The sequence below is a fragment of the Ranitomeya variabilis genome, chromosome 2 (assembly GCF_051348905.1).
Source record: "Ranitomeya variabilis isolate aRanVar5 chromosome 2, aRanVar5.hap1, whole genome shotgun sequence".
In the NCBI taxonomy this organism is placed as follows: Eukaryota; Metazoa; Chordata; class Amphibia; order Anura; family Dendrobatidae; genus Ranitomeya; species Ranitomeya variabilis.
Genome location: NC_135233.1, coordinates 237,015,911 through 237,027,028, shown reverse-complemented (window position 1 = coordinate 237,027,028; position 11,118 = coordinate 237,015,911). Strand labels below are relative to the sequence as shown.

General features: G+C 41.9%; 1 protein-coding gene across 2 annotated transcripts in view; it reads right to left on the bottom strand.

The window, feature by feature from the left end:
* Positions 1–4,591: 4,591 nt before the first annotated feature.
* Positions 4,592–11,118, bottom strand: part of PTPN18 (protein tyrosine phosphatase non-receptor type 18) — a 67,681-nt gene continuing 61,154 nt past the window's right edge. For both annotated transcript variants that reach the window (XM_077284160.1, XM_077284159.1), the window contains 2 exons: positions 9,873–9,944; positions 4,592–6,022 (listed from right to left, as the gene is read on the bottom strand). In XM_077284160.1, coding sequence (XP_077140275.1) covers positions 5,958–6,022; positions 9,873–9,944 — 137 coding nt within the window. In that variant the 3' untranslated portion in view covers positions 4,592–5,957. The remainder of the gene's footprint in view (positions 6,023–9,872; positions 9,945–11,118) is intronic.

Below are 11,118 nucleotides of genomic sequence, written 5' to 3'. Positions count from 1 at the left end.
CACATCACTAGTATTTTGTTGCACCACCTCTGGCTTTTCTAACAGCTTGCAGTCTCTGAGGCATGGACTTAATGAGTGTCAAACAGTACTCTTCATCAATCTGGCTCCAACTTTCTCTGATTGCTGTTGCCAGATCAGCTTTGCAGGTTGGAGCCTTGTCATGGACCATTTTCTTCAACTTCCACCAAAGATTTTCAATTGGATTGAGATCCGGACTATTTGCAGGCCATGACATTGAGCTTATGTGTCTTTTTTCAAGGAATGTTTGCACAGTTTTTGCTCTATGGCAGGATGCATTATCATCTTGAAAAATGATTTCATCATCCCCAAACATCCTTTCAATTGATGGGGTAAGAAGTGTCCAAAATATCAACATAAACTTGTGCATTTATTGAAGATGTAATGACAGCCATCTCCCCAGTGCCTTTACCTGACATGCAGCCCCATATCATCAATCACTGTGGAAATTTGCATGTTCTCTTCAGGCAGTAATCTTTAGAAATCTCATTGGAACGGCACCAAACAAAAGTTCCAGCATCATCACCATGCCCAATGCAGATTCGCGATTCATCACTGAATATGACTTTCATCCAGTCATCCACAGTCCACAACTGCTTTTCCTTAGCCCATTGTTTTTTTCTGTTTAGATGTTAATGATGGCTTTCGTTTAGCTGTTCTGTTTGTAAATTCCATTTCCTTTAGGCGGTTTCTTAGAGTTCGGTCACAGACATTGACTCCAGTTTCCTCCCATTCGTTCCTCATTTGTTTTGTTGTGCATTTCCTGTTTTGGAGACATATTGCTTTAAGTGTCCGGTCTTGACGCTTTGATGTCTTTCTTGGTCTACCAGTATGTTTGCCTTTAACAACCTTCCCATGTTGTTTATATTTGGTCCAGATTTTGGACACAGCTGACTGTGAACAACCAACATCTTTTGCAACATTGCATGATGATTTACCCTCTTTTAAGAGTTTGATAATCCTCTCCTTTTGTTTCAATTGACATCTCTTCTGTTGGAGCCATGATTCATGTCAGTCCACGTGGTGCAACAGCTCTCCATGGTGTGATCACTCCTTTTTAGATGCAGACTAACGAGCAGATCTAAGTTGATGTAGGTGTTAGTTTTGGGAATTGAAATTTAGAGGGTGATTCCATATTTTTTCCCCACATAATTGAGTGAGTCCATAATTTTTCCCCTATGCTTGTTCTAAAAAAGTAACAAATACTGACTACAAAATTTTTTGTTCTTAATTTCTTTTAGTGTTTATTAAAGCCAGAAAGTTGTCATTTGAAATTACTGTAGTTATGTGCCATGTTTGTGATCTGCTTTAAAAAAATAAAATAAACAACTAAATGAACATCCTCCAAGGCCGGTGATTACATAATTTTTGCCAGGGGTTGTATATGCTTGTCTCTGGCACTTAGGGATTGCCAGTGTTAGTTCTTCCTGCCTGGTTCTGGAGTTGGAGGTGTAGTTCGTGGTTGGAGTTGGCGTTTGGAGATTGTTCAGGAGATTGTTGCTTGGAGTTTTGTCTGTGTGCACATCCTCTTCCTATCCTATGTGGTTTCTCCTTCTCGTCCCTCTGTGTTGTTTGGTGAGTGTATTTTGCATGATTACTATTTTCATTTATCCCTGTTTACATTCACTTTTTTTTATCCGATTAGTGCGTTCCTATACACTTCAGCTTCCCACCACCCTGGGTGAGGGAGGGGACAGGTTGGGGTTGATTTAGGAGCATAGCAAGGCACGAACACCCAGTGTCTCTACCTTCAGGAGTAATACCGAGGACAGGGATAGATTAAGGCGCCCCTAGTTTTAGGGACCTGGTTATCGCCCATAGTCCCAACACCATCGTGACAAGTCACTTATACATTGAATTTTAGACCAGATCTGCTGTTCAGCTTTCAGTAAGGGAATCTTCCTCTTAGCCTTCTATTTCTCTTTTACTTTGGGTCTCACAGTTTTTCTTTTAATTTTTTTAACAAGTCAGTTGAAGAACTGTACCTGCTTCATTTTCCATCAATATTAGATGTATGAGGGTTTATTTTTGTGTCACATTTTGTTTTCTACTTACACATAGACTTTTGAAGCACATTATTTTTCACATAACCTTTATTTTTGGGGGGAAGAAGGAAGGAGAGAGATGAGAAAAAAAATATGTCACCATTGTATTTTGCAATTCTGCTTTTGGAGAGAGAATGGCTATAAATTTAGTTAATATTTCTATTCCATAGCATTTATTCTCTGTCAGGCTATGGCAGAGGCATTTTATACTAATAGGCATATACAGTTAGGTCCATATATATTTGGACAGAGACAACATTTTTCTCATTTTGGTTATAGATATTACCACAATGAATTTTAAACAAAACAATTCAGATGCAGTTGAAGTTCAGACTTTCAGCTTTCATTTGAGGGTATCCACATTAAAATTGGATGAAGGGTTTAGGAGTTCCAGCTCCTTAACATGTGCCACCCTGTTTTTAAAGGGACCAAAAGTAATTGGACAGATTCAATAATTTTAAATAAAATGTTCATTTCTAGTACTTGGTTGAAAACCCTTTGTTGGCAATGACTGCCTGAAGTCTTGAACTCATGGACATCACCAGACGCTGTGTTTCCTCCTTTTTGATGCTCTGCCGGGCCTTCACTGCGGTGGTTTTCAGTTGCTGTTTGTTTGTGGGCCTTTCTGTCTGAAGTTTAGTCTTTAACAAGTGAAATGCATGCTCAATTGGGTTGAGATCAGGTGACTGACTTGGCCATTCAAGAATATTCCACTTCTTTGCTTTAATAGACTCCTGGGTTGCTTTGGCTTCATGTTTTGGGTCATTGTCCATCTGTAGTATGAAACGACGACCAATCAGTTTGGCTGCATTTGGCTGGATCTGAGCACACAGTATGGCTCTGAATACCTCAGAATTCATTTGGCTGCTTCTGTCCTGTGTCACATCATCAATAAACACTAGTGACCCAGTGCCACTGGCAGCCATGCATGCCCAAGCCATCACACTGCCTCCGCCGTGTTTTACAGATGATGTGGTATGCTTTGGATCATGAGCTGTACCAAGCCTTCACCATACTTTTCTCTTTCCATCATTCTGGTAGAGGTTGATCTTGGTTTCATCTGTCCAAAGAATGTTCTTCCTGAACTGTGCTGGCTTTTTTAGATGTTTTTTAGCAAAGTCCAGTCTAGCCTTTTTATTCTTGACACTTATGAGTGGCTTGCACCGTGCAGTGAACCCTCTGTATTTACTTTCATGCAGTCTTCTCTTTATGATAGATTTGGATATTGATACGCCGACCTCCGGGAGAGTGTTGGTCACTTGGTTGGCTGTTGTGAAGGGGTTTCTCTTCACCATGGAGATTATTCTGCGATCATCCACCACTGTTGTCTTCCGTGGGCGCCCAGGTCTTTTTGCATTGATGAGATCACCAGTGCTTTCTTTCCTTCTCAGGTTGTACCAAACTGTACATTTTGCCACTCCTAATATTGTAGCAATTTCTCGGATGGGTTTTTTCTCTGTTTTCACAGCTTAAGAATGGCTTGTTTCACCTTCATGGAGAGCACTTTTGACCGCATGTTTACTTCATAGGAAAACCTTCCAAATGCAAGCACCACACCTCAAATCAACTCCAGGCCTTTTATCTGCTTAGTTGAGAATGACATAATGAAGGGATTGCCCACACCTGTCCATGAAATAGCCTTGGAGTCAATTGTCCAATTACTTTTGGTCCCTTTAAAAAACAGGGTGGCACAGGTTAAGGAGCTGAAACTCCTAAACTCTTCATCCAATTTTAATATAGATACCCTCAAATGAAAGCTAAAAGTCTGAACTTCAACTGCATCTGAATTGTTTTGTTTAAAATTAAATTGTGGTAATGTCTATAACCAAAATGAGAAAAATGTTGTCTCTGTCCAAATATATATGGACCTAACTGTACAGTTGTGCTCAAAAGTTTACATACCCTGGCCGAATTTTTGCTTTCTTGGCCTTTTTTTCAGAGAATATGAATGATAACACCAAAACTTTTTCTCCACTCATGGTTAGTGGTTGGGGGAAGCCATTTATTGTCAAAGTGGAATTTTTTGTTGGTCTACCTGACCGTGTTTTTTTTTTTTACAGAGCCCCTGATTTTCAATTTGTTAATCACAGTTTGAACGCTGCTGACTGGCGTAAACAATTCCTTAGATATCTTTTTGTATCATTTTCCTGTTTTAGGCCTCTTTCACACGTCAGTGTCTCCGGTACGTGTACTGACAGTTTTTTCACGTACCAGAGACACTGACACACGAAGACCCATTCAAATGAATGGGTCTATGCACATGTCTCCGTGTTTTCACGGACCGTGTGTCCGTGTTGAAAACACGGAGACATGTCCGCTTATCTCCGGCAGCACGGTCCGCAATGTGTCCCACACACGTGCACACGGAGAACAGTGTGCACTCTCCTCCGTGTGCACGTACCGCCGCAGGAGAAACAGCGCTACAGTAAGCGCTGTCCCCCCTGCGTGTGGTGCTGAAGGCGGCATTCATCTCTTCTCCCCTGCAGGAGAGAAGAGATGAAAAATCAAGTTTTTGTTTTTTTTTTGTTAAAAATAAAGTTTGGGGGTCACCTTCCGCCTCCCATCCCCCGTGCGCCCGCCCGCTTGCAGAGAAAATGAAATACTCACCCAGCTCCAGCGATGTCTCCTCCGAGCGCCGGCAGCCTGTCCTGTGTGAGCGGTCACGTGGTACCGCTCATTACAGTGATGAATATGTGCATACCGCACGTGTGCCACACTGATGTGCCACGTGAGCACACGGACACACGAACAGGGATAACTCTGGTACCGTTTTCTTCGGTACCGGAATTATCTGGACATGTGAAACCGGCCTTATACAGTTCAACTACCTTTTCCCGTATATCCGTTGACAATTCTTTTGCTTTCTCCATGACTCACAATCCAGAAACGTCAGTGGCTGGATGAAAGATGCAAGAGTCTCTCTAGATCCCAGAAACTCACTCAGCTTTTATGCACACACTGATTACAAGCAAACAGGTCACAGGTGAGAATGTTACCTTTAGTAGCCAGTCAAACCCATTTGTGTCAACTTCTGTGCATGTTATCAGGCCAAAATCCCCAGGGTATGTGAGCTTTTGATCAGGGTCATTTGGATGTTTTGGGTTGTCATTATGATTTAAAAAGAGAAAACACAGTAGTTTGATAATAAATGGCTTCACCCAACCACTAACAATGAGTAGAGAATAAGTTTTGGTGTTATCATTCACATTTTCTGTGAAAAGGGCAAGAAAGCAAAAATTCTGTCAGGGCATGTAAACTTTTGAGCACAACTGTATATATACCTCTGACACAACAGGGGGCCGTAGTCGTGCTACTGCTGCTATAAAGCATCCACCCCCAGCAATTGTGATGCAGTGTGTAAAAATTAAGGCAGAGCAAGCCCTTTCTTCTGCAAAACTCCTTAGATGATCCGGTCGCTATTGACTGCTGCATCAACAGTGTTAACCTGGCTAATCTGAACATCCACCCTACAGTCACTGTTATACTCCAGTGTCCGTGCGTTGGTCAAATTGAGGTCGTACGATCCTGCAGATCATTAGTGGGGACATTATCCTGCTTCTGTAGGTCAACAGCCCTCACCTGAGAGTATACTCAGCACTAGACATGAACGCTGCATCCTCTTACATGTATTTCATGCTCTATACCTTGCAGTCACCTATAATGTGCCGCATACAGATCCAATAACACAGACAAAATCGGTCACTTGTAGATTAGATGTCGGTTCAGGAGCACCTTCTAAGTAATCAAAACTTCTGACATCACATGAAATATGTCCATAGGGGCCGGCGATGTTGTCAATGACGTATACTCTGGGACCATTCCCTATATTAATCCTATAGTGTGCAGGCAACAGGTTGAAATGTATTTTATGTTGTTGTATTATAATCCGTCCTATTATCGGCTCCATTCAGCTGGGGGGTCTCGGGGGCCTTTAGGTTTGCCAATGCGACAGTTAAATCCTGTAAATATAGAAATGGCGCATTAGTGGGAGAACAGCATGTCCACAACAGGCAGGTGGCCATATTTTCTGTCTGCTTCACCCAACATGCCAATACTAGTCCATGTGCAAGTGCATGAAATAAGTCAGTCCTGCACCCATCTGTGATGTGGCGGAGCACACACCTGCCCACAGAGCCAGTCACGGCCACAATTGGCGGATGTGACTGGCCAAATTTTTGCAGCAGCCATCTGAACATGGCCTTAAGGGCCCCTTTCCACTTGCGAGGAAAACGGACGAGTGCAATCCGATAAAAAATCGGATTGCACTCGGACCAATGTTATTCAATGGGTGTCTTTTCATTTGCGATTTTTTTCTCAGCCGAAATCGGACTGAGAAAAATCTGGATCGGCTGAGAAAAAAATGGCAGCATGCTGCGTATTGCTGCGATTCTCGGACGAGACTCGCCAATGCAAGTCAATGGGTGCGAGAAAAAAATCGCACAGCACTCGCACCATGCGAGTTCTGTCCGATTTTTACGCACCGGTGTCCTTTGAAAAGCCGGCAATTCAGAGCGGTGTACAGTAAAATCACACTAACAGGTTAGAATAGAGTAGATATATACACATATATGTATATATACACATTCTATGTCAGTGAGACACCTATATATGTATATTTATATTTAATGCAGCGCTAGATAGCATAAAAGCCGCTAATTCAATTGCCGACTTTTGCTCTCTCCTTCACAAACCCGACAGGATATGAGACATCTCATATCCCTTTTTTTTTTTTGCATATTCCACACTTCTAATGTTAGTAGTGTGTATGTGCAAAATTTGGCCGCTGTAGCTGCTAAAATAAAGGGTTAAATGGCAGAAAAAATTGACGTGGGCTCCCGCGCAATTTTCTCCGCCAGAGTGGTAAAGTCAGTGACTGAGGGTAGATATTAATAGCCTAGAGAGGGTCCATGGTTATTGGCCCCCCCTGGCTACAAACATCTGCCCCCAGCCACCCCAGAAAAGGCACATCTGGAAGATGCGCCTATTCTGGCACTTGGCCACTCTCTTCCCACTCCCGTGTAGCGGTGGGATATGGGGTAATGAAGGGTTAATGTCACCTTGCTATTGTAAGGTGACATTAAGCCAGATTAATAATGGAGAGGCGTCAATTATGACACCTATCCATTATTAATCCAATTGTATGAAAGGGTTAAAAAAAAACCCACACACATTATTAAAAAGTATTTTAATGAAATAAACACACAGGTTGTTGTAATATTTTATTGCTCTCTCAATCCACCTGAAGACCCTCGCTTGGAAAAATAATAAACCAACAATATACATACCTTCCGTAGATCTGTGACGTCCCACGATTTAAATCCATCTGAAGGGGTTAAAATATTTTACAGGCAGGAGCTCTGCTATAATGCAGCTGTGCTCGTGCCTGTAAAACCCAGGGAATGAAGGTAATGTAGGTCAATGACCTATAGTTACCTTCAGTCGCGGTGAGGCGCCCCTTGCTGGATGGCCTCATATGACGTCGAGCGTGGGAAAAAGTTCCCAGGCTGCAGTTCATAAGGACATCCAGCAGAGGGCGCATCACCGCGACTGAAGGTAACTATAGGTCATTGACCTACATTACCTTCATTCCCTGGGTTTTACAGGCAGGAGCACAGCTGCATTATAGCAGAGCTCCTGCCTGTAAAATATTTTAACCCCTTCAGATGGATTTACATTGTGGGACGTCACAGATCTACGGAAGGTATGTATATTGTTGGTTTATTATTTTTCCAAGCGAGGGTCTTCAGGTGGATTGAGAGAGCAATAAAATATTACAACAATCTGTGTGTTTATTTCATTAAAATACTTTTTAATAATGTGTGTGTTTTGTTTTTTTAACCCTTTCATACAATTGGATTAATAATGGATAGGTGTCATAATTGACACCTCTCCATTATTAATCTGGCTTAATGTCACCTTACAATAGCAAGGTGGCATTAACCCTTCATTACCCCATATCCCACCACTACACGGGAGTGGGAAGAGAGTGGCCAAGTGCCAGAATAGGCGCATCTTCCAGATGTGCCTTTTCTGGGGTGGCTGGGGGCAGATGTTTGTAGCCAGGGGGGGGCCAATAACCATGGACCCTCTCTAGGCTATTAATATCTGCCCTCAGTCACTGGCTTTACCACTCTGGTGGAGAAAATTGCGCGGGAGCCCACGCCAATTTTTTCCGCCATTTAACCCTTTATTTTAGCAGCTACAGCGGCCAAATTTTGCACACACACACACTACTAACATTAGAAGTGTGGAATATGCAAAAAAAAAAGGGATATGAGATGGCTTACTGTATGTAAACCATGTCTCATATCCTGTCGGGTTTGTGAAGGAGAGAGCAAAAGCCGGCAATTGAATTAGCGGCTTTTATGCTATCTAGCGCTGCATTAAATTTAAATATACATATATAGGTGTCTCACTGACATATATATATGTATATATACACATTCTATGTGTATATATCTATTCTATTCTAACCTGTCAGTGTGATTTTACTGTACACAGCACTGATTTGCCGGCTTTTCAAAGGACACCGGTGCGTAAAAATCGGACAGCAATACGGATGTCATACGGATGTCATACGGATGTTGCGATAAAAAAATCGCATGACACTCGCATGACACTTGCACGATTTTCCTCCGTTTTTTCGGTCCGTTAATCGGACCATTTTTTCTCTCGCAAGTGGAAAGGGACCCTAAGAGGTTTTCAAGCAGCGAGATCTACCAGAGATATGTGCAAGGGCTCGTTCACATAAAGGTGTTTTTGGTGCTACCTGTTATTTTTACGGATAGATCACAGACCTATTATATTGATTGCACCTTTTCACATGTCCTTTTTTTTGCAGACCGAATGTGCACTCACAAAAAATAAAACCGAGCTCCATCCTACACTGATCCGTACTTCAGATCAAACCCACCAATGCAAGTCAATAACACCATGAAAAAAAAATGGATATCATGCGGATGTCATCTAAGTCCTTTCCGTATTTTAGTGCTTAACGGGTGGGAAAAGCTGAGAAATACATTTTTTTTCATATCAGAAAAACATATGCAATAAGGGTTGTAACAACTGACATGCGGACCAAAAAAAACACACACACACAAAAAAAGAAAAAAAAAAAAAACAACAACCATTTTTCACTTATGAAAAACAATAACTGATGTTGGAAATCGGTCTAAGGCCACATTCACACGTTCAGTATTTGGTCAGTATTTTACCTCAGTATTTGTAAGCCAAAACCAGTGTGGCCTAAGGTCGGGGTCACACTTGCGAGTGTGATGCGAGAAACAAGTCTCTCGCATGAATTTCTGGCACTGCCACTGGCACTCGGGACCGGAGTGTGCTGCTGCATGTATTTCTATGCAGCCGTACACTCCGGTCGAAGTGCCGGCGGCAGTGCCGGGTATTCAGGCGAGAGACTGCGAGTTTCTCGCGTTGTACTCGCAAGTGTGACCCCGGCCTAAGCAGGATTTCCCGGTATATACCTCCAGCAGATGCCCCTGTATATGGGAATTTTCCTTTGCGATGCCTGGTCTCTGCACGGGATGTAGGTTATTGGTGGGTTTCATTTAGATTTTGGCCTGAACTTCATGTGATGTACAACCGTTGTGAGGTGGCCTTAGTGAGCCTATATAGCCTAGTCCCGGACACAACTACTAAAAATAAGTGCAAAATAAATGCAAGGACCACTGGTTGCCTGCATGAACTGGTCTGACTACAGGACCTAGTATTGGGGGCTGTCAGTAAGGAATAAAACTATGTAAGTGACTGATACCGGTCGTGGCTCTTACTGTTTCTGCAGACAGAACTTACCTATCCCGGAAACATTTGCTGACATTCGTCCTTTGGAAGAATCTGCCACAATTTCATAATCAAGAGAATTATCTGCAAGGATGAGACATGTTTAATACACGTAACGTCCAGAAGAATATTACCTATTAAACGTAGACTAAAAAATAAAATATTTCTGCCCTACTTGTACAACCCCTGGCAAAAATTATGGAATCACTGGCCTTGGAGGATGTATATTCAGTTGTTTAATTTTGTAGAAAAAAAGCAGATCACAGACATGGCACAAAACTAAAGTCATTTCAAATGGCAACTTTCTGGCTTTAAGAAACACTAAAAGAAATCAAGAACAAAAAATGTGGTAGTCAGTAATGGTTACTTTTTTTAACCAAGCCTAGGGGAAAAATTATGGAGTCACTCAATTCTGAGGAAAAAAATATGGAATCACCTTGTAAATTTTCACAACCAAAACTAGCACCTGCATCAAATTAGATCTGCTCGTTAGTCTGCATCTAAAAAGGAGTGATCACACCTTGGAGAGCTGTTGCACCAAGTGGACTGACATGAATCATGGCTCCAATATGAGAGATGTCAATTGAACAATTGAAACAAAGGAGAGGATTATCAAACTCTTAAAAGAGAGTAAATCATCACGCAATGTTGCAAAAGATGTTGGTTGTTCACAGTCAGCTGTGTCTAAACTCTGGTCCAAATACAAACAACATAGGAAGGTTGTTAAAGGCAAACATACTGGTAGACCAAGGAAGACATCAAAGCGTCAAGACCGGAAACCTAAAGCAATATGTCTCCAAAACAGGAAATGCACAACAAAACAAATGAGGAACGAATGGGTGGAAACTGGAGTCAACATCTGTGACCGTACTGTAAGAAACCACCTAAGGGAAATGGGATTTACATACAGAAAAGGTAAACGAAAACCATCATTAACACCTAAACAGAAAAAAACAAGGTTACAATGGGCTAAGGAAAAGCAATCGTGGACTGTGGATGACTGGATGAAAGTCATATTCAGTGATGAATCGCGAATCTGCATTGGGCAAGGTGATGATGCTGGAACTTTTGTTTGGTGCCGTTCCAATGAGATTTATATAGATGACTGCCTGAAGAGAACATGCAAATTTCCACAGTCATTGATGATATGGGGCTGCATGTCAGGTAAAGGCACTGGGGAGATGGCTGTCATTACATCTTCAATAAATACACAAGTTTATGTTGGTATTTTGGACACTTTTCTTATCCCATCAATTGA